The sequence below is a fragment of the Aptenodytes patagonicus genome, chromosome 1, assembly GCF_965638725.1.
Source record: "Aptenodytes patagonicus chromosome 1, bAptPat1.pri.cur, whole genome shotgun sequence".
In the NCBI taxonomy this organism is placed as follows: Eukaryota; Metazoa; Chordata; class Aves; order Sphenisciformes; family Spheniscidae; genus Aptenodytes; species Aptenodytes patagonicus.
The window spans coordinates 209,318,094-209,341,490 of NC_134949.1; the positions used below are offsets into that span (position 1 = coordinate 209,318,094).

A 23,397-nucleotide genomic window follows, 5' to 3' on the forward strand; every position below is an offset into this window, starting at 1 on the left:
CCTGCCCGCAGACAAGTGGGTCTGAGGCTCACTGCTCGCTCTCACACCACCCTTACTGCGTTTCCCCCGACCCTCCGGAAGCGCACAGACTGGGAACCTGGCACTGCGCTCGGCGCCCGGAGATCGCGGCGCCCGGAGATCGCTGCACCCTCCCCCCTACCTCCTCCCCTCCACGGCCCCAGCCCGGCGGGGAGGCCGGGATCCGGGACACTCGTGATTTTGCAGCACAGCCGAAGCCCCGCTGGGGCCCGGCCCGCAGCCGCCCGCCCGCGCCCGTCCCCGCTGCCCGCTCGCCCCTCCTGCGGCGTGTGGGACCTCCGCGGCGTTTCGGTGCGCGGCAGCGGGGGCCCGCGGGCCGTTTACCGGTGCGGGCTGCCTGAGCCCCCGTCGGCAGGGCACGGCCCCCACCTCCAGCACGGTCAATCGCACACGGGCTTTGCAGGGGAAGGTTCTCGCTCCCCGACCTCCCTGGGCTCCCACGCGGGACGGCCCGTGCCCGTGTCCTGCGGCTCGTCCCGGTCCGAGAGAGGACGCGGAGGAGGCGGAGGGAAGGCAGCGCCGGATCCGGCCGCCCGGGGCCAGCCCGGCCCTTCCCGCGCCTCCCTCCGGCACTGTCCGGCCCCGGCCCCGGCGGGCCGCCCCGCGGGGCGGGGAGCAGGCGGCGGCCGCCTGCGGCGAGCGGGCGCGGGGCCGCGCAGGCCTGGAGGAGGCCCCGGCCCCCCGCTCCGAGCGGGCGCGGCCAGCGCGGCGCGGCGGGGCTCGGCGGCGGCGGCGGCGGGGCGATGGGGAGCCGCGGGCTGCTGCCGCTGCTGCCGCTGCTGCTGGGCGCCGCGTTGCCGCTGCTGCGGCCGGCGGAGTCGGCGGACCCCGTTAGCGCCGAGCGGAGCCTGGCGTGGGGCCCCGGGCTGGACGCGGGGCTCACCCTGCCCGTGCGGTACTTCTATATCCAGGCGGTCAGCGCGGCCGGACACAACTTTTCCCGCTCCCCGCCAGGTACCGTGCGTGTGCTCGTGGGCGGGCAGGGGCGCGGGATGGAGACCCTGCCCGGGGCTGCGATTTGCTCGGCGGAGCTGGTCAGAGCTGCCCGGCCCTTCCCCTTTCCCTCTTCTCCTTTCCCTCTTCCTTCCTCCCCCCCTCCCGAGCACTTGCTGAGCCGTCGCCGGTCCCTGGCTGCCCCCCGGCCCCCGCCCCTCTGAGCATCCCGCCCGGTCCCGCATCGCCCGGGACACGCAGGTCCGGTGGTGAGCGGAGCACCTGGTCAAATCCCTCCTTTCTTCTGCTACAGCTGAGTGCCTCCTTCCGTAGAGCTCCGCGTCCCACCCATGGCCTCCTCTAAACAGTATGTGATTTACAGCAACAAACCGGCAAGCGCAAAAGAAACCAGTACTCCTGGAGCTAGTGGATGTGAAGAAATCCCAATATGCTGCTCAGAAGTGCTAACTTAATTATCTTTAATGCTGCGCACACACCAGTTGCTTAAAATTTCTGTCTTGGTAAGCACGGCACTCTGGGCTCCGTTATCCTACTGCCGCTCCATTAAGAAGGAGTAATTTTCATCTCCTGTTTACTCAGCACAAGCACAAACCATCCCGTGACGCTTCTCCTGAGGGTGGGAATTGGGGTTTGTTCTCGCAGGCCAGCGCTATGCTGCCAGTCAGCTGTTTTGTGCTGCAAGTTAATTCCACACGCTCTATACTAATAGTTTTAATTTAGAATAAAAATAACTTTTGCATCACAGATTTCATAATGAAGATAACCCTGAGATAGCCACCCAGTGGAAATCCTGTGTTGCTAATTTATATAGGGAGGAGCTAGTTATTTTGCTCTGTATTACTTACTATTCATATAGATGGTACTGAGAGGGTATCTGCCAAGTATGCACGGCCTCTTCGTGTCTTGTAGTTAGAAGGCCGCTGCTTGTGAAATTAAAGAACAGACATATATTACACAGGTTATGTCTTCAGTCCGACAGACCCCCGGGTACTTCAGGTCTGGACTTTCTCCAGCTGCTGTTGCAACTTGGTGCTGGATTGCAGCGCAGTTTTGTAATTGCGCTGAAGAATGCAACTGCACGCTCGCTGCCAGTGAAGCAGAGGCTGATTTCAGCCGCACGGGGAGAGCCCTGGGTTCAAACAACAGGTTGATAAAGATAAAAAGGTGTGAAGCTCAATTGGATTCTCATGCTAGTTTAAATCCTCCAAGATAAACTGATAGGACATGGGTACTGAGAACCTGGTTTTGACCTCAGTGTATTTGTGTATGTTAGTATTTATATTAATAAATTCAATGTCTTTGGAATGTTTCCACGTCCTGATGCCATCTGGCATGGAGTGATCTCCATTCATACCATGACATTCCGTAGCCTCCAAACCGAGGCAGTGCATGCATGCTGCCGACAGGGAAGAGCTGTTGGCTCGGCCCGTGCCAACTGCTGAGCCACGCCAAGAATTATTTAGGAGAGTGCCAAGGATCCTTTAACAATTTAGCAGTACAGTTGATCATATTCCAGTGCATGAGCACTGTTTAATGTACTCATATAGACATGGGCTATAAATTTCAGTTCTCAAATGATTTTAAATGTTCAAATTCTATTTGTAAAATGTCAGTAAGAACTGCAATTAATAATATTTATTAAGGCACTGCTTTCCAATATAAACTAAATACATCTCAAAATATCCCTGCTGGTATAGCTAAATAAATTCACATTATCACCTCCATTGCGCAAACAAGAATACTGCGATCAGAGCAGGAGAGCTGCAGTTAAGGCTTCCCATTTGTAAAATTTGCCCAAATCTATTAAATTGTGCTTTGTGTGGATTAGAATTTCAGTCAAGTAGGTCAGTACTTACTGGTATCCAGTATGAAACTTAAACAGCATAATTAGTAGATTTTAAATCCAGATGAATTTTCTGAGTGTCAAGTCTAATCACCAGAATTAACGTGCACCATTGCACATCACACAGTAATTTTGACCTTCAGGCTGTAACTCTTTGACCTGTCTTTTTAGGAAGATGTCAAACGATGCCTAGAAAAATTATTCCAAAGATTAAAAAATCACTGCTGAAAATACAGAACTTACTTTTAATATAAACTGCGTAGATTTCTTCTTTGGATACATGGATCACCTTATCCTTTTCTGCTAGGTTTTCCCATAGGTTTAACAGCTGCTCACCATGTCTTTATGTACGATTGACCATGCCAAAGTCAGCTGTTAACTGTTCTTCAGATGATCTACGTACTCTGCTAACGAGTATTTTCAAGGCCTCCCAGGTATTCTTACAGGTTTTACCAAATACTTTCAAAGAGAAGTGGCACACTTCTTCCAGCACTCATTTCAGTGTAGCTAAACAGAGTGCATCTCGGTTACGCTCACCTTCGTACCTGCAGCACTGCAGGAGCTCCCTTCACGTCTTTTGTTGACCACGATGCCTGGGCTTTTGTGATGGTCACACACAACTTTCTACCATGACCTATATTTCTTTGTTCCTGGATATATGCTCTCACATCCGGCTCTGTTAAAGTATATGCTATTCAAAGGAGCCCATTTTGCTAAGTGAACCTGTTTTGTTCAGCTGCCTCTTTATTGACTCTATTGATTTCACAATTTCCATCTGCGAAAGTAACCAGCAATGATTTCAGTAAAACAGTTGAGGGAAAACCCCTTCTTTTCAGATCTTTTAATTTCTCTTCTGCGTACATGTCAGAAATAGAGTGACTGGGTTTTTTGTTCTTCTCTAACGATTTGCATAAATCAATACATTTTTACATTTTCTCTCTTTCCATCCCTGCGTTTCTTTACTCGTTCATCCATGCATGGAATACCTCTTTTGCAAGCTACACAAGAGAAAAAAAAATGCATAAAGCAAGTTTCATCATCTGGATTTCTTAAAGTATCCCATTTTGACTGTGTCTGTATTTTAGTCTCTCTTCAGGACTGGAAAATTATTTTGTACTTAAAATGCTGTCCCAGACAGGTTTTCAGGGTAACGCAGAAGTACTAGTGGTGACGATTCAACATTTTTCTTTTATCATTTCTTTGGATTGAGAGAAACAGAAAAACGTGAGTGAAAGTACCATGGTAACCTTCCTCCAATTTAATAAAAGAAATCAGCAAAAAACTGTTATAATTAAATACCACAGTAGTACTTAGAGGCCTTGGCCCCATTACGCAATGAATGTTGTAAACCATAAACAAAACCCCTGTTGCCTCCAGTGAATAATTTGTACTTACATTAAATACTCAGTCTCCCCTTCCCCCTCCCCTTTCAGTGGGGTTAGCTTTTTCCCAGAGAGCTTTGTTATCAGGTCACTCTTCCCTTATCAAATGCTTCCTACATCTAAACTGCCACCAACTAAAACTAACATATCCTTTGGGTAGGTCTGGAGGTCCACATGTCTCTAGAGCGGTAAGTAAATAACCAGCTGGGAACAAAGACCCGCTTAGTTCTTTCCTGTAGGTGAGGACAAGGAGATCAAATTCATAGTATTTGACTTGTGATTTCTCAATATTCACTCATTTTTATGGTAACTGAAAACTTTGTCTTCTCTGGTAGGAAATCTCTATACCCAGTTAAAATGCTGTTCTATAAAATGGGTAGAAAGAGACAAAGACGTAATACCAACAGAAAACTATTTTCTCTGCAATCCTACCTCATGACATGCTCTGGATTCGAAAGGTTCTTCATCCAAATACTACTAGGTGATAGTCATAGGGAGAGGATATTTGGCTTAAGTCGTCTGCTTTTAAGCAAGTTGAAGAAGGTGGTTGTAACCGGCAGTGGCATTTATCATAGAATCATAGAATGGTTTGGGTTGGAAGGGACCTTAAAGATCATCTAGTTCCACCCCCCCTGCCATGGGCAGGGACACCTTCCACTAGACCAGGTTGCTCAAAGCCCCATCCAACCTGGCCTTGAACACTTCCAGGGATGGGGCATCCACCGCCTCTCTGGGCAACCTGTGCCAATGCCTCACCACCCTCATAGTGAAGAATTTCTTCCTTATATCTAATCTAAATCTACCCTCTTTCAGTTTAAAGCCATTACCCCTTGTCCTATCACTACATGCCCTTGTAAAAAGTCCCTATCCAGCTTTCTTGTAGGCCCCCTTTAAGTATTGAAAGGCTGCAATAAGGTTTCTCTGGAGCCTTCTCTTTTCCAGGCTGAACAACCCCAACTCTCTCAGCCTTTCTTCACAGCAGAGGTGTTCCATCCCCCTGATCATCTTTGTGGCCCTCCTCTGGACTTGCTCCAACAGGTCCATGTCCTTCTTATGTTGGGGGCCCCAGAGCTGGACGCAATACTCCAGGTGGGGTCTCACCAGAGCAGAGTAGAGGGGCAGAATCACCTCCCTCGACCTGCTGGCCACGCTTCTTTTGATGCGGCCCAGGATACAGTTGGCTTTCTGGGCTGCAAGCGCACATTGCTGGCTCATGTCCAGCTTCAAATCAACAACACCCCCAAGTCCTCCTCAGGGCTGTTCTCAATCCATTCTCTGTCCAGCCTGTATTTGTGCTTGGGACTGCCCCGACCCAGGTGCAGGACCTTGCACTTGGCCTTGTTGAACTTCATGAGGTTCACACGGGCCCACCTCTCAATCCTGTCAAAGTCCCTCTGGATGGCATCCCTTCTCTCCAGCGTGTCAACTGTACCACACATCGTGGTGTCATCAGCAAACTTGCTGAGGGTGCACTCAATCCCACTGTCCATGTCACCAACAAAGATGTTAAACAGTGCCGGTCCCAATACCGACCTGAGGAACGCCACTCGTCACTGGTCTCCACTTGGACATTGAGATGCTGACTGCAACTCTTTGAGTGTGACTATCCAGCCAATTCCTTATCCACCGAGTGCTCCATCCATCAAATCCATGTCTCTCCAATTTAGAGACAAGGATGTCATGCGGGACAGCGTCAAATGCTTTGCACAAGTCCAGATAGATGACGTTAGTTGCTCTTCCCTTATCCACCAGCGCTGTAACCCCATTGTAGAAGGCCACCAAATTTGTCAGGCACAATTTGCCCTTAATGAAGCCATGCTGGCTGTCTCGAATCACCTCCTTATTTTCCATGTGCCTCAGCATAGCTTCCAGGAGGATCTGCTCCATGATCTTCCCAGGCACAGAGGTGAGACTGGCCTGTAGTTCCCCGGGTCTTCCTTTTTTCCCTTTCTAAAAATGGGGGTTATGTTTCCCCTTTTCCAGTCAGTGGGAACTTCACTGGACGGCCATGACTTCTCAGATACGATGGATAGTGGCTTAGCAACTTCATCCGCCAGTTCCCTCAGGACCAGCAGATGCATCTCATTGGGTCCCATGGACTTGTGCACCTTCAGGTTCCTTAGATGGTCTTGAACCTGATCTTCTCCCACAGTGGGCAGTTCTTCATTCTCCCAGTCCCTGCCTTTGCCTTCTGCGGCTTGGGCAGTGAGGCTCGAGCACTTGCCAGTAAAGACCGAGGCAAAAAAGTCATTGAGTACCTCCGCCTTCTCCATATCCTGGGTAACCGGATCTCCCATTTCATTCTGGAGAGGGCCCACATTTTCCCTCGTCTTCCTTTTATCCCCGACGTACCTATAGAATCTTTTCTGTTGCCCTTGATGTCCCTGGCCAGATTTAATTCTATCAGGGCTTTAGCTTTCCTAACCTGATCCCTGGCTGCTCGGACAATTTCTCTGTATTCCTCCCAGGCTACCTGTCCTTGCTTCCACCCTCTGTAGGCTTCCTTTCTGTGTTTGAGTTTGTCCAGGAGCTCCTTGTTCAGCCATGCAGGCCTCCTGGTGTTTTTGCCTGACTTCCTCTTTGTTGGGATGCATGGCTCCTGAGCTTGGAGGAGATGATCCTTGAATATTACCCAGCTTTCTTGGGCCCCTCTTCCCTCCAGAGCTTTGTCCCATGGCACTCTACCAAGCAGCTCCCCGAAGAGGCCAAAGTCTGCTCTCCTGAAGTCCAGGGTAGTGAGCTTGCTGTGTGCCCTCCTCGGTGCCCTAAGGATCTTGAACTCCACCATTTTGTGGTCACTGCAGCCCAGGCTGCCCTTGAGCTTCACATTCGCCACCAGCCCCTCCTTGTTGGTGAGAACAAGGTCCAGCATAGCACCTCTCCTCGTTGGCTCCTCTTATCACCTGGAGAAGGAAGTTATCATTGATGCATTCCAGGAACCTCTCGGATTGCTTATACCCTGCCGTGTTGTCCCTCCAACAGATATTGGGGTGGTTGAAGTCCCCCATGAGGACCAGGGCTTGTGAGCGTGAGGCTGCTCCTATCTGTCTGTAGAGGGCCTCATCCACTCAGTCTTCCTGGTCAGGTGGCCTGTAGCAGACCCCCACTGTAATGTCACCTGTCCCTGCCCTCCCTTTAATTCTGACCCATAAGCTCTCAGTCGGCTCCTCATCCATCCCCAGGCAGAGCTCCATGCACTCCAGCTGGTCATTGCAATAGAGGGCGACACCCCCTCCTCGTCTCCCCTGCCTGTCCTTCCTAAAGAGCCTGTATCCCTCCATCCCAACACTCCAGTCATAGGAGCCATCCCACCACGTCTGCCAATAAGATCATAGCACCGCAGGCGTGCGCACGTCTCTAACTCCTCTTGTTTATTCCCCATGCTACGTGCATTTGCATAGAAGCATTTAAGCTGGGCCCCCGATGAAACTGTCTTACTGGCTGGAGTTCCTTTGTGCTGCTCTTCAGGCGCTCTCCTGCTGACCTGTAATCCTTCTACAGCCTCTGGGCATCTATTGCTGGCCCTGGCATCAAACTGGTAGGAGTGGGATAGACTGAGGTTCCCCTCCCCAGGCAACTTTAGAGGCAGAGATGTCCATTCCTTTGGGAGAGTCATTCATGGAATCCGTTGTCAAATTCAAAAGGAGGAGACTGACTCCTGCATTAAGACCTCTGGCAGTATTTAGTTGAATGAGGAACAGAAATTGTTGCTCACCTTTGGAGAAATGTGTCTTTCCTCTTATTTGGACTACAGCTCCACACTGTCCTCATGCAGAAGACTATTCATGAGGAAACCAACTCCCTGATGTTTTCTTCTCAAGCCTTTCAAAAGACTTACCACAGTCTTACTGTTTGTGCTGGCACTAGATTCAGAGATTTCAGAGAATCTGAAGTCTCTGAAATCCCTTCACTGTGGTAGAGTGAAAAGCAGGTACTTTGGTCATAAAAATATGGATCACACAAGAGGAAATTAATAAAATGCCATCCCAACTGTCTTAGACCTGGGTATGTTGTCCTTCTCATTTAACAAAACTGTTACCAAGTCTTAACCACAGGGGCTCGAGCATTTGCAGGGTCATCCTAGTTGGCATTTACTCATTTTCTCTGTAATCCAAATCCAAGAGAAGTCTAATTCCATCAGAATCATTGTGAAGAATGAAAATTAAAATAGTCCTTTTCTTCTGAAGAGGAAGTCTTTCCCTGTTGCCTTCTCAGCTGCCTGATACTCAAGGGTTGCCTCTCCTAGCTCAAGAATGGTCCATCCCTACCAGCAGGAAATCAAAGACGGCAGGAGGCCTGTAGGGATGAACAAGGAGCTTCTGACTAAATACAGACAGAAGGAAGCGTACAAGAGGTGGAAGCAGGGGCAGGTGACCCAGGAGGAATATAGAGATGCTGTCTGATTGTGCAGGGATAGGGTTAGGAAAGCCAAAGCTGATCTGGAGTTGAATCTGGTGAGGGATGTGAAGGGCAACAGGAAAGGATTCTACAAGTACCTCAACAGCAATAGGAGTCTAGGGAAAATGTGAGCCTGCTGCTGAATGGGGCAGGGGACCTGGTGACAAATGACGTAGAAAAGGTCAAGGTACTGAAATGCCTTCTTTGCCTTAGTCTGTACTGCTAAGACTTCAGGAATCCCAGGGCCCTGAGACAAGAGGGAAGGTCTGGCACAAGGAAGACTTCCCCTTGGTGGAGGAGGATCGGGTTAGGGAACACTTAAAAATCTGGACATACCTAAATCTGTAGTGCCTGATGGCATGCACCCACAAGTGCTCGGGGAGCTGGCTGACATTATTGCGAGGCCACTTTTGACCATCTTTGAAATACCATGGCAAATGGAAGAGGTTCCTGAAGACTGGAAGAAGTTGCATGAAATTCAGTCTGAACACAAGAAAAGTTTTTTTTACTGTGAAGGTGGTCAAACACTGGAGCAGATTACCCAGAGATTCTGGAGTCTCCATTTGTGGAGGTATTCAAAACTCAATAGGACACAGTCCTGGACACCCTGCTCTGGCTGATCCGAGCAGGGGGGTAGGACTAGATGATCTTGAGGTCACTTCCAAAGGCAACAGTTCTGTGATTCTCATTACTCTGTGTTTCTCCATCATGTTTCTATTATCAAGTGTTGCATGGTACAACATAATCTTGCAGAGAGCAAAGAAGAACTGAAGGATATATTTAGAAAGAACCTGACTACCCTCTGAATAGTTCTGGATATCTGACTCATGGACAGTTTTGAAACTGGCTACGGGATGCAGGCTAACTCAAGGAGGAGAAGACAAATGGGGAACTAAAATTCATTGTCTCCCAGAACTTCCTTTGATGCCTATAATTCTTGTGTTATCAGACAGAAGTTTTAAAAGAAACATCTCTGTAATATGTAATCACATTTTGGAAAAAGAACTGCCTTAGGATGCTTTTGACGCAACAAATACCAGAATGTTTAAATGGGGATTAAGCAGTCATGGAAGATCTTCACTGAAGGCTATTGAAATTATGTGTATACAAGTTGTGATTTTTCAAGTCCTTTTGTTGCAGATTTCTAGAAGGGGAAGACAGTAATTTCAAAAGTATTCTGTAATTTCTTTGTTCTTACTATCTTGCACGTCTCTGCTAGTGACAGTAAGGTGCAAGATACTGAGTGGACCTTTGGTTTAAAGGTCAATTTCTGGCCTATGATCATACAGCCATTCTTACATTATCATTTTGTTTCTACTTTATGCCATGTTGAAAGGTAATTAGTAGCTAGATGTCAAAAATATATGAAGGGGGCAAAACTATACTTTTCTGCCTCTTCTCTGATGATGACTCTGCTTGCAGATACACCAAAACAAGTTGAGGATCTCCCAAATTGTAAGCCAATCTGAATCAGTTCTACTCACACAGATCCAAGTTTTAGAGATCCTCTGACAGTCTTAGATCTAAACCAATATACCATTCATAGAAATTGTTCTGGAGTTTAAGTCTATTAGCATTGCTTGAGCTATACTTACACCTGCCCAAGGAAATGTCACACTGCACAACTGTACTGCTAATGTGTCTTCAGCCTGCCACCTCCAGCAAGCAGGGAGGTGTCCACTCATCATTCCTCTGAAAAGGAAGTACCACGTATCTGGAGCAACCTTAACATTCCTCTACTTCTCAGAAGTCAGAAGTGCACTTCTGGAAATCATTCTGGACTGATACTTAATCAAATGAGGGCTTCTCACAATAGATCTGCTAGCTACTGGAGACAATATTCTGCGTTCCTTAGTTGGTGGGAGTGCTGCTTGCCACACTGGCATTCCAAGAAGGAATGAATGCTTGCTTCATTTTATTTCTTCAATATCTTGTCAAATGAAGGTATTCTGACTTGCTTCTTGGTATCTTTAGCTGGCATGGAGTTTGAATAGTAAGAAAACTGAGGGATGATTACAAATAATCCACATTTTATATTCTTACATTGGAACAGGTGTCAGGAAATACACGTCTAAGGATTCTGCCTAATTTAATCTGGAGACTCTTGCACGGTAGTTGATTTGAATCCCATTTCAAGATCCAGTGCTCTAAGGAAGACACGATTGATCGTTAAACGACTGTTGTACTTACCACATCAATGCATTTATTTGTGGATGCAAAGTATGTTAAAATATGGATTGTATAGAATTAACTGTAACATCTCAATCATTTAGTGCTGTTGGGACACATTTGAATTTTAGTAACATCTTGATTTTATCTGGATTTTTTCAGTTTCATTTCTTTCTGTATACTACTTTGTGTAGTTACATTTGTTTGGTTTTGCAATGCTTAGACGATAACATTTTGTGAATAATTGTCCTCCTCTTTTTTGAAGAATAAAGTTGACCATGACCGTTAGTGACAGAAATAAGGGAATATAACAGATTTATGTTTATGCATACTTGTGTTGTCCACAAAATATTCCATACCCGGTTAAAAAGCCACAGTGCATTAATGATGAAATGCTGGTGATCTTTAAGCACAGGTCAGACAGATGTCCAGGAAACATCTCCACTATCATTCTCTTATCCCTGCTTTTCAGTAGCTGGGACTTTAAATTTGCAAGACAGTCAGCTGCAGCCCAAAGGTGAACAATTTGTATCTGACTCCTGCATGCTGCAACTGCCTTTCCACAAGCTGGCAAGTATTCTTTTCTCCTGTTATTTTAACTTGGTTTCCTATCTTTCGTACTCTAGAGGAAATGATTGTTCCTCAGAGCACTAACTTGAACACTTAGTATTAAACCTAATCTTTGCTTCAAAATACTGTTAGCCTTTCCTTCTATCTTGTAATCATTATTTAACTTTTTATCTCCATCTACAGGTTTTCCATTTATTAGGTATGTGATGATCAAGAAAATTTGGTAGGATGATCTTCCATCATTGGAAATTAATTTTACCGACTTGGTATAATAAAAAAATTTCTAGTGCAAAGTTAAATTCGATGGACTTAATCCAGTAGAGTTTGCTCTCACCTTTATTTCATATATGTGATTCTAATAGCTTAAAGTGCTTTTATCTGTTTTTATTTTCCTCTTTTCAGGAAGAACACAGTTTAAAGTGGTAATTAAAGCACTTTCTCCAAAAGAAGTCACCAGAATTTATACCCCTCGCCCTTTGGATAGAAATGATGGCACATTTCTTATGCGGTATCGGATGTATGGGAGTGTCAGAAAAGGGTTAAAAATTGAGATACTTTATGGTGATCAGCATGTAGCTCAATCTCCTTATATTTTGAAAGGTAAGGGTATTTTTTTGATTTAATGTCACCTGTGATGGTAGCTACGGAAATGCTATGGACTAATTTACTGCTAGAGGAAGAGGTGGGAAATTAGGGGTTTGTTTGCCCTTGTTCATGTAGTCTCCTCATAAACATTCTCCTTATGCAGAGAAGAAAGCAGTGACAATCTCTATACGTTGCCAAGTTACAGGACCTAGATGCATAAGCATGTAGATTATGGCCTCTGATGTTAAGGTGGTGTATCTGGACATCTCCTCTTCCCTCCTGCATAAGGAAATGGATCTCTTCAGATTTGGCAGGGAGTAAGAGAGCAATGCTTCTATTTTTACTGTTTTCAAGCAGGTATTCACTTAAACATTGTGTTATTTTTATCTAAAGTAGAAAATACTACCTGCAAAAGCAAGGATTTTGTGTTGTTCCTAACACTTTATAATTCAAACGTCTCTGATTTCTAAAAAGTGTGATCCTTCATAACAGCAAAGACAATATTTCTTTAACCAGAAAATATTTAACTTTCTTTCCATTAGCCCAGTTTAATTCAGTGCAGGTCTATACCGTGGAAGAACTATTTAAAAGCAGGGAAAACAAGGCAAATTATTCTCTCATTCCTATCTGCTGCTTTAACTTCCTTCTCTTGCTTTCAAACAGACAGCTGTTTAGCAAAGAAAAAGATAATATAAAGTTACTTTTCTGGAGAGTCTTGTTTCAGTTCACCACTTCTTCTAACCAGAATTTGGTCATGGTTTCTTTTAATAAAATTTCCTAAATACAAACTTAGAAATGCTTTCAAACTGAAATGAAACTGTCCGGAGTCCTCAAGGTAGTAGTATGCCGCCTTCTTGCTGGTGCACATTTGCCATCAGCCATGAAACTATGACACAGGACAGAACCTGTGTTGATTAGAAGTCCATGAAATAATGGCCTTTTTTCACGTTCTACGAGGCTCTTGCTTATACCTAAACTCTCTGCTTCAAAAGGACAAAAATAGGTGATTATACATAAAAGAAAACACCTTATGCCAGAGATGAAGACTACTGTATCAAACTTCTGAATTAGGCTAAAATTGAAACTATAGTACCTGAGCTTTGGTAGTTATGGACAGTTAGAACAATTCTGAATGCCTTATGTGGTTGGCAGGTAGCACGATAATGGAGCTTCATTTTGCAGATGAATTTTACCCTGACAACAAAAAAAATCTAGTATTTTGATTTCTGAAAAGAGAAGAATGTTGTTGTTTTCTCAATTACACTGCTAAACCCCAGAAATGTTACAGGGAGGATGATTTCCCAGGAAAACTTTAGAAAACTTGGAATAAAAAATGTCAAGCCACTGTAATGGCTACATTTATATGCCCATGTGTTTGGGGAATTATGATTGATGTAGAATCACAAATATAGACTCTCAGTACTTTGTTTTCTGCAGGACCAGTTTATCATGAATATTGTGACTGTCCTGAAGAAGACCCTGAGATCTGGCAGAACGTTATGTCTTGTCCATCCCAAGAACCTCAGATTACAAAGGACTTCATTTCTTTTCCCACCATTGACCTTCAGCGAATGCTTAAGGAAATCCCAACGAAGTTCAGTCAGACAAGAGGTGCTATTGTTCATTACACTATTCTCAATAATCACATCTACCGTCGCTCCTTAGGGAAGTATACAGACTTCAAAATGTTCTCCGATGAAATGTTCCTGTCACTGGCAAGAAAGGTATCAGTTTCGATCATTTAAGACTATTAAGTCATGTTCTAATATGGCAATACTGCATTTGCTGTTGTATCTTCAGATTTATAATTCCTGAAGTAAGATTTGACTTTTGTTTTTTCATCAAGATGACAGTGTATCTTAAGGATAATATGTGGGGGTTGAGCTTGACAGTAATGAAATTGGTAGGAAAGCATCAGGGGCTAAGGCCTGACTCTGTGAGCCTTTTCCTGGCCTCTTTGAGTGTTCCTTTCATGCTTGCGGGGCAGAAACTTGAAATTCATACCTTAAGCTCAGCTAAATCTATCATCTAGTAGGTTTATTGATTCTGCACGACATAAGAGAACTGAGGAATACATGTAAGAGTGACAAACAGCTTCTATCTTTGTGTTATTATCCTTTCTTGGGTATACATTTAGGTTCGTCTTCCTGATGTGGAGTTTTATCTTAATGTTGGAGATTGGCCAGTTGAGTATCGGAAAGCTAATGATACACCTGGTCCTATACCTATCATTTCATGGTGTGGCTCTGTGGATTCAAGAGATATAGTCCTTCCAACGTATGATGTAACCCACTCGACCCTTGAAACCCTACGTGGAGTCACAAATGATCTCCTTTCTATTCAAGGAAATACAGGTAAATTAGAGATCGTGGATTTAAAAAAAGAATTTGTAAATTCCGTCAAAGAAGCAAGTTGCATTCAAATAATGTGTTAAAGTCTTCAGTTCACAAGTTAATACAAGCAGGTTAGTCTTTACAGATAGTAAACACTTTCAACACTGCTCCTAAGCAGGTGTTTAATATAGATTTAGAGCCAAAATTTACAAGTCCAGTTTACAATAATGGTGAATTGTAACTTAAAGGTATCCAGAAGATAGCTACTGTGACCTGTCAAAAGACAAGTAAATATAATTAAAAGGCCTTTCTCCTCAGTGAAGGACTTGAATATGTTCCTAGTAATCAAATAGTAATCCTTTTCCTGACAGTGATGTGGCCCAATGTTCTGTTTACATAAAAATGAATTTGAATCCTGAAAGAAGTAAACTAGTGCTATGCTGCAGCCTCTTTCAAATAAGAAAATATTGTCTGTATAAAAAAATACCTCAGAGTGGGATCTTCTGAATTTTTTTCTAGCTTTGAAGGAAGAGTCAGTTTTACTGACAGATGTCTTCCTCCCCCCCAAGGTAATTCATGAATACTTAGGGATCAGACAAATGCCATGAACAATACCTAAGGAGTAAAACTTGAGTGAGGAGGTATTGCTTTTTATTTTATTAGTTCACAGTTTCTCTTTTATTTGTCTTTAAATTAAATATTGTAATTATCAGTTTGAAGCACTCTCTGTTTACTGATTTAGTACAGCTGCTTTTCCAGTTAGGAGGTGATAAGAGCCTACTCTACTTTAGTAGGTCCTTTAAGGACGTTTCCAGCAGAAGGATGAGGAAGGACATATTTAATGTTTTTAAAAGCAGGCAGTAAGCAGAGATGAAGTCTTTCAGGCTCTTGCTAAGTATCTTGAGGACACAGTATAGCCATTTTTTTTCCTTTTCAAGTCATCATTACATGATTCCTCAAAGACCTAACTAAATTGCTGGGTAACAGAAGTGGATTTTACTAAAGAAATTTTAGTTATTGTGGCAGGCTTTATGGATGGAGAATTACTTTAATTATTAATATTTTACTTACATAATTTGATTATAATCCTTTATGTAGCTTTCAAGATATTTCAAGTTATTTAAATATGACATTGTTGAGTGGAAAAGCAATTCTCTGATTTTCCTTTTTTAAGTGGCTCAGTTTCTCATCCCAAAATTCAAGTCAGAACTGGGAGTTTAAACCCTATGATTAATAAGTGATTATGGATTCACTACGAGAAATCATGCCTGTTTTACCATGTCTCTGAGTGTAATGCCACCGTCATAGCAAGTTCCTTATTTGCACTAAACTTCTCATGAACGTTTCATTACTGTTTGCTTTTACCTTATCACTCAATGCTCGTAGGCCCATTCTGGGAAAACAAAACTGAGCGAGCTTTGTTTAGAGGTCGAGACAGCCGAGAAGAACGTCTCCATCTTGTCAAGTTATCCAAGGAAAATCCAGAACTACTAGATGCTGGAATAACAGGATATTTCTTCTTCAGAGAAAAAGAAAAAGAGCTGGGAAAGGTTCAGCTGATGGGCTTCTTTGACTTCTTTAAGGTAGCAAGCAAATTACAGTCTTGGATTAATTTTGCTGTCAAGTTCTTACCAACTGAAAAGACAAGGCTTACTTTTGCTAATTCCATTCAGTAAACAAAACAGTTATGCTACAAGGGGAACACTGGTCCATGCGGGGTAGATAGACCACCTGTAATCAAAGTCATAGTGTGACACACTTCTAAAGAAAGCCCCTATACTTTTTTTGTGGAGTCCCTTGGAGAGAGTTCTTGGAGATTTTTATTTTTTTTTAAATAGATTGAGAAATTTGATTTCTCACTATCGCGGTTTCTTTTATTTGGGGTAAATATGAAAACAATGGACACAACTTGTGTCCACTGCAAGTACATTATGGATGTCAGAAAGAGCCCTTGTGGTAACGAGTTAGAAAAATAGATGGGTGTTTTTGTTGCACTTTAACACACAAATTCCACTGCAACAGATGTATAAAAAGTAAAGGAGACAGAGTCCTGTAAAAAGCAATTATAATATATGGCAATTGAAGTTCTGTTCCAGAGATTAATGTATCAGAAATGCTGTAACAGCCAAGAGCATCTGCCAGAGCAGTACATTCATGGTTACTTTTAGTATAATGTTTCAGATTATTTTACATAATAATACGTTTCATGTATTATTCTACATAATAATATAATTTTAAGTCAGAATAAATTTACTCTTTCTGAATTTAAGTATAGATTAGTTCTATTTCCTTCCCAGCTCCACCCCTTGCTCCATCCTAGGACACGTTAATAGAATACCCATCAGGCAGTTCATGTGACACAAAGGTTCTTGACTGTCAGTCTTGGGTTGAAACCAAATCCTTTTTCCATTATGTTATCCAGAACACCATGAAACACCTGTTTAACACTAAAACAGGTTTGAAGGTGAGAATTAATAAACACAATTATGTCTTGCCTGTGAAAATAATCTTTTATACAGTCAGTGTTCCTATTCCGATTCAAAACGTTTCACCCTTTTTTCCTCTATCTTCACATTGTAGTACAAATACCAAGTGAATGTAGACGGGACCGTAGCAGCTTACAGGTTTCCATACCTCTTGCTGGGTGACAGCCTGGTATTGAAGCAAGATTCCCAGTACTATGAACACTTTTATATTGGATTAAAACCTTGGAAACATTATGTTCCAGTTAAGAGAAACTTAGAGGACTTGCTAGAGAAAATAAAATGGGCTAAGGTAAGTTACATTACTAATTGCTAAGTATGTCTGGGAGATATCAGACCTGATTTTGAAGAGGCTTGTGGCTTGGAAAAAATAGTAGAGCAGTAATCAACTGAGTTTTCAAAATTGTACAGTTATCCATGGAAGTTGTTATTGATAGCCCTAAGGTACCAGTTGTGACCATAAAAGCAATCCAGTATTTTAAAAAAATCTGCAATTTAAAGTGCGCCTTTGCCATCTACCAGTAATTGCACATAAAGTTGCAGATTTGAATAGCCCCTTTAATAAAACTTCTAATGCTAGTCAGGCTTTGAGTAACTCACCAATTGGTCTATTATTCATTCGTTTTGTCTCCATTTTCCAGGAAAATGATGAAGAAGCAAGAAAAATTGCTAAAGAAGGACAATTAATGGCAAGAGAATTACTTCAGCCTCACAGGCTTTACTGCTACTATTATAAAGTGCTCCAGGTTAGTACAATAGACCACTTTATTACTTCCCCCTAACTGCTACTGCTACCGATGCTACAAATTTCATATTCAGTCCTTACTTATATCAACAGCAGATACGGTTCGTATTATTCACAGGAGATCAGTGTGAAGAGCTTTGCTAAAACTTGCTTCGTCATTAAAGAGGCAACCTGATATAACAGTTGTTTTACAGAATCAGATGTTTTAATTTTTTTGCCCCCATCCTTCCACAAACCTGTTTTCAGTGTCACTTGGCATGTGGTTTCTAATAGACGTAGGAGATAATCTGTACACAACTTCCTTCCTTTTTCCCTTCATACTTATCCCCTCATGAGCTACTCCGCTGTATTACAAAACAATGAATACATGGAAAAAAAATTCCGGAAGTATGGCTAGTAGCATGGTAAGGGGTGAAGCAGGCCAAATAGTCATTGCTTCCCTAGGAGATGCAAATCTCTAGTGAAAGAAGTTTCTGTTCTCTAAAAGTACTAACTTCTTTTTCCTGTTTTGCTGTGCAGAGTAAGATCACAGCTTCAGCAGCCACAGGTTGACACGAAGTTCAGAACTGTTCAGTGTACAAAAATGACAGCATTATCTGGATAGAGGCACAAATAATGACAATATTCAAATTACCATTAATAATAAGGCAGTGGAAAACATTAAAGGAGGTTTTCAGAGGCAATGTAGCCTATTAGTAGGTGTGTTATAAAGATACCTTGTAAACACGTTGTAAACAATGACATGAAGAGCCTGGATAAAGGCAAGCTTGTGAGTGGAAGGGAGGAGGAAAATTCTGTTTCATGAATTACACGTTGGTGCTTATAGCATTCTTAAATGTTGTTTACATATTTCAGAAATATGCCAAACGCCAAGCCAGCAAACCTGAAATACGGGATGGAATGGAACTTGTACCTCAGCCTGATGACAGAGACTCAGTATGCAGTTGCCACAGGAAAAAGCCTTTAAGGGAAGATCTATAACTGTACCGGATGGAGAAAATCACCCACTTACAATGCAAGAATTTAAATAGGAATTAAGCTGTGAAATCTAAGACACTTATGCACTAGCAAACATTCTTAGTTATGTATTCTTCTTGTATTTACATATCCTTTTTCACACTGACTCTGATCTGCAACGTTGGTTCCCACAATTTTGTCTCCGTGACCGCCACCAAACAGATACTGAGCCTGTAATGGGGAGCATCTAGGGGATTTGTTTGATGTACTGCACCATCAGGAAGAAGAGCGCAGTGCTGCTCATGTTCCAGCTGGGACCTAGTTACCAAAGTTTTATGAGGAACCAGTCATCCACAAAAGATCTTCCATGAGTCAGTGCAAGTTATTCTAAAGGAGCATCTGCAACATACTAAAACAGTGTTATGATTTCTTCATAAAGTTTACCTCAGTGTTAGATTGTTTCTTGTATACAAAACAATTTTCTAACTAGACAAAGAAAATGAGTATCTGAGATTTACAGATATCAAATCTGGTGTTGCTTTGAGATTATTTTGTGGTCTATGACAGATAACAGAATAGAGAACGTGATACAATATTTATTCATTTCAGAGGAAAATGTAGAGGAGGGGGAGAGATGAGAATATTTTTATAAGCACCATGGCTGTGAATCACCAAAATTAAATGCTGCTTTAAAGCAGACTGTGTAGCTATCGCAATCACAGTGCTTTGAGTGCCAAGACACCACTTCTGAAGACCTGTTCCCTGCCAATGACCATGTCTGTGAATATAGGCACAGATCCACAAAAGGACTTAGGAGCTTCAGGTGAGGCCAGGTGAAATACTGGTGTCTTAGTTCAACAATACAGTCTACAGTATTCTAAGGCTACTTGAGTATTCACACATCTGAAATTTGTTAGTAGAGTTTTAGACCACCTAGGTTTAACTTCTGTGTAGAGCTAAGGATGCTACCATCTTTTTCACTTGGGTTCATGAACTACTTTTTCCTGTGCCTAAGGGATCTTACCCATTTTCTGAATTTAGATCATAGCTAACCTTATACTGAGATCAGACAGCAGATCAGACTTCATTGTTTTGGTTCAAACATATGACAGAAAAACCTATGCTGCGCTTTCTATGTAATAGTCTAGGGGTTAGAGACCATACTAAGCAATTGGGAAGCCAGTTGTCCTCCTTGGTTTGATTCAAAGCCATTTTTCCAGAGAGTGCCTTAGCTCCAGACTGGAGAATAGGTCTTCAGGTCTTCCACTGAAGTTGTGCAGCCATGAAGCAAACAATGCAAACTTCACAGGGCCAAAAGGATCTCGTCATACCATTGCAATAAAGTGTGCCTTTGGGTGGGGCGGAGGAAAAATCCTAGTCCTGGATGTGGCTCCCAATACCTCTGTTGATTTTTACCCAAGTTTGTCTACTTCAAAATGCATCAACAGTCCTGGGAGGAGACACCAATGCCAGTACCAAGACCAATGCCCACAAGCACCCATTTCTGTCCTCTGCATTTTTGGCTTGGCTCATGTAGCCTGCCTGAGCAGTTTTCTACTCAGCTACACCCAGATAATGTCTTTCATGGATACCAAATTCTCCCTATGCAAAAAGAAATGGAAACGTCTTAAGATTGTGGACTTGTCTAATTGCTTCGGTACCCAAAGTTTAGTGCTCTACACCTCATGCAGGCTTCATTCTTGGTTCTACACTGGAAGTTACTCTCATAAAATACATAAAACAAAATTTCTGCACTAGAACAGGAAGAAAGACTAGATTTTTCAGTATGCTAAATATGGAAAGAACTTCAGGTTTCTAAAGAGGTTAATGCAACTGTCCGTCAGTCATTTATTACATTATGCCCGTTAAGAAAAAAACTGGAACATGTTGCTCTACCCATCATACTCTTTGTTCTGGTTCTAACACTAATATATATAGTGGTTGTATTTTTATTTAGCATGACAATCAGTCCTAGAACTTCAGACTATAAATATATGTTCAGCTTATCTGACATAAAATTTTCTGCACGAAAATTCAGGAACAGGGTTCCACTGCTGAAGCTGACACTTAAAAACTGAGTATGTGCTCCTCTTTCCTTTTCTGTGTACAGTCATTTTTACTGTAGGATATGATCTTAGTTTGTGATATCCATTATACCATGTGCATTTTATACTCACCAGTATTTATGGAAGTGGTGTGCTCAGCAAAGGCAATTAAGCCTACCAGATGGTTGAAGCAACAAAATTTTCCACCTCTCGCACACGTATTTCAAATCTGTTTATATTTTTAAAAAATGGGAGGGAACAGGGGGAGTCATGACGCATACTTTAGGGTTCTTCAGAAATATCTGTGTAGGAAAACTTCCCTGGCTTGAAACAGAAGTCTTTCAAACTGGAAGAAGAATCAGATAAAATTTAAATGGTCATGAATATAAATAAATGTGAATATTTCTTCCCTCCTTTCTTCCCTCATAAAAAGGGAAAAAAACTATTCTAAATTCTTCTCTGCCAAAAAAAACCCACCTTGCTTTTGTAATAAGCATTCCTTCAAAGCAAAGGCTAGTTTGTCACAGAATGCCTTACAGATGCTTTTATAGCTTAGAGGCAAGAAATATCCTGAAAAATATGAATACATTAATCTTCCTGCCAAAATTAAAAAACAGTAGAGACGTGGTAGAACTTTCATTAAAAGTGCTTAGTCATTTTAGAAAATCTGGTTCAATTTATAACTACAGATCTTCCAAAGATAAAAGAAGGTAAGGCAAAGCCTCTCTTCTTTCCATTGGTGGTACTATATGCAATTTAAATTGTAATGAAAAGCAATTGTAACGATTGCCCCTCTAGGCCAGAAAAGATGTCAGATCTATTTCAGTTTGATGACAGGATGATACTCATTGGCCTGGCGTGTTACAGGAATTGCTAAATATTCAGTAAAACCTGTTTGTACAAGTAAAGTGTAATACATAAATTGCATGGTATTTTTAAGTGACATACATACACTAGAGTTTCTATTATTCTATAGTAGTTCTTGAACAGCAACTGAGTAAATCTCTTGCACACCTAACAGTTGGTGGTAATTTTAAAAAATAGTTACCACACTACTGAATTTTGCTACAGTAATTTCAGCTTTTAATGCACAACATAGGATTTAATATAAAGAGTAAAATCCGCCCTGTTTTCATCAATGGTAGTCATTTTTAACACACTGTAGAACTTATCACTGATGACAGAGACAGGTTTATTTGTTTGAAAGTATGTCCTAAAGTCCAGGGCCAATATTTTCAAACACAGGAATCTACATGGAAGTGGTGTGACTTCCAAAAATGTTGGTCATGCAGAGCCTTTATTTACGGTTCCCTTCAGATCCTTTTAGCCTTAACAGTAGTTTCATACAATGAACACTCCAGAAAATTAGTCTTTTATGTTATGTCATGTATATGTCCTAATATATTTAGGCACCCACATTTGGAAATACTCACGCAACCTCAATTTCATCTTGAAATGAGAACTAGTAAATCATGATCTATTGAACATAAAGGAGATATAAATTCAGTACATTTTTAGAGTGTATTTTTTGAGATTTACCTCAAGATAACTAATATACTAGTTTCATGACAGTATTGTGCCAGGTCCACCTTGTAGATTCATAATTAAAAAAACCCTATAATCAAAGCTTGCCTGATGGAATGTTACATTCAAGCATCCATCCTGGGAAGCATACGCCTGACATTTATTACATTAGAAAGTAAATTATTTAGTTAGGGAGGAGAGCTGACAGGGAAAACATACATCACCTGTTTGAGCACGTTTGAGAAGCTTGCAAAGAAGAAATAATAAGGAAAAGAAGCATTACATAAACCTAGGATATTATCAGCTCCTTTACCACTTCAGCTTTTCAAAAGCTTTTTCCGTAAGGGCAGTGATGAAGTGCAAGGTTTTATATAAATATATTATTGTTTAAGTTCACAGGATTTAACCACTAGAATCTTCTTGTCTGTGAATACTTTTATAGCATTTTAATGAGGCTATGTGAGTACTAGTGCTTGGCTTTTGTTCTGAGTTGTTAATAATGTAAGAAAATCTATAATGTAGAGAGTTATGGCACTAATTTTGTATTTTGCTGTAAGAATAAGGGAAAAAGGATTATTTGCATGTCTGTTTGAAGACATTTGAGACATCCGTAGCACATACCTTAATTGAGTCCCATCATGTGAGTGGAGATAAGCAAGAGGCATATTAGCAAGAGTGTGGCCAGCAGGTCAAGGGAGATGTTTCTTCCCTTCTGTTTGGCAGTTGTGAGGCTGCAACTGGAGTACTGTATTCAGTTCTGGACTCCCCTATACAAGAAATACATTGACATAGCAGAGCAGATCCAGCTGAGGACCACCAATGTGATAAAGGGGTTCAGGCACATGACGTACGAGGAGAAGCTGAGTGAGCAGGGTTAGGTCAGCCTTAAAAAGAGAAGGCAAGGGAAAGATTACCTTGCTGAACTCTAAAGGGGGGGTGTAGAAAAGATGAAGCCAGACTTCTCAAAGGCAGAGGCAGAAGGCCTACAAACAACAGACCCAAGCTGCAACATGGGAAATTCCAATTAGATAAGGCAAAAAAAATCTTCACACCGATACCCCCAAGGAGATGAAGCCTGACCTACATGACCTCCAGATGTTCATTATTCTATGAACTACATTTTGGTCATACAACAAGCATTTATCTAGTCACATAGCAGGAGGATAAAAACATCCAGCTCTTGAGTGTCTCCAAGAGGCAATGTAGCCCTTCTGTGCTGACACTTTTGACGCTATTCATGTTTATGACTCCCTTGATAATATTGACTAAGTTTTGCAGATATTTTAATGTTGGCTTACAAGGCTATAAAATTATATATTAGTATTATATATTATTACTCTATATTATCACAATATACCATAGTCATGCAG

General features: G+C 42.2%; 1 protein-coding gene and 1 long non-coding RNA gene across 2 annotated transcripts; one reads left to right on the forward strand and one right to left on the reverse strand.

Moving 5' to 3' along the window:
* The first annotated feature begins 782 nt into the window (after nucleotides 1-782).
* Nucleotides 783-19,053, forward strand: POGLUT3 (protein O-glucosyltransferase 3). Its single transcript, XM_076328175.1, has 8 exons — nucleotides 783-993; nucleotides 11,758-11,955; nucleotides 13,378-13,664; nucleotides 14,078-14,294; nucleotides 15,660-15,856; nucleotides 16,854-17,048; nucleotides 17,398-17,502; nucleotides 18,357-19,053. Exons 1-8 carry the CDS (start codon nucleotides 783-785, stop codon nucleotides 18,480-18,482), a joined length of 1,536 nt encoding a protein of 511 aa, XP_076184290.1. The 3' UTR covers nucleotides 18,483-19,053.
* LOC143155433 (uncharacterized) lies at nucleotides 17,496-22,817 on the reverse strand. Its single transcript, XR_012994418.1, has 3 exons — nucleotides 22,649-22,817; nucleotides 20,636-20,849; nucleotides 17,496-18,067 (listed from the first exon to the last, which is right to left on the reverse strand). It is a non-coding gene; the product is annotated as an uncharacterized LOC143155433 (long non-coding RNA).
* Between the last annotated feature and the right edge of the window lie 580 nt (nucleotides 22,818-23,397).

What these genes read in the sequence shown, in the direction of transcription:
- POGLUT3 (XM_076328175.1), top strand. Translation starts at nt 783, where the DNA reads ATGGGGAGCCGCGGGCTGCTGCCGCTGCTGCCGCTGCTGCTGGGCGCC. An exon ending in CTTTTCCCGCTCCCCGCCAG is followed by an intron (nt 994 to 11,757) that starts GTACCGTGCGTG and finishes TCCTCTTTTCAG; the next exon opens with GAAGAACACAGTTTAAAGTG. An exon ending in TCCTGTCACTGGCAAGAAAG is followed by an intron (nt 13,665 to 14,077) that starts GTATCAGTTTCG and finishes GTATACATTTAG; the next exon opens with GTTCGTCTTCCTGATGTGGA.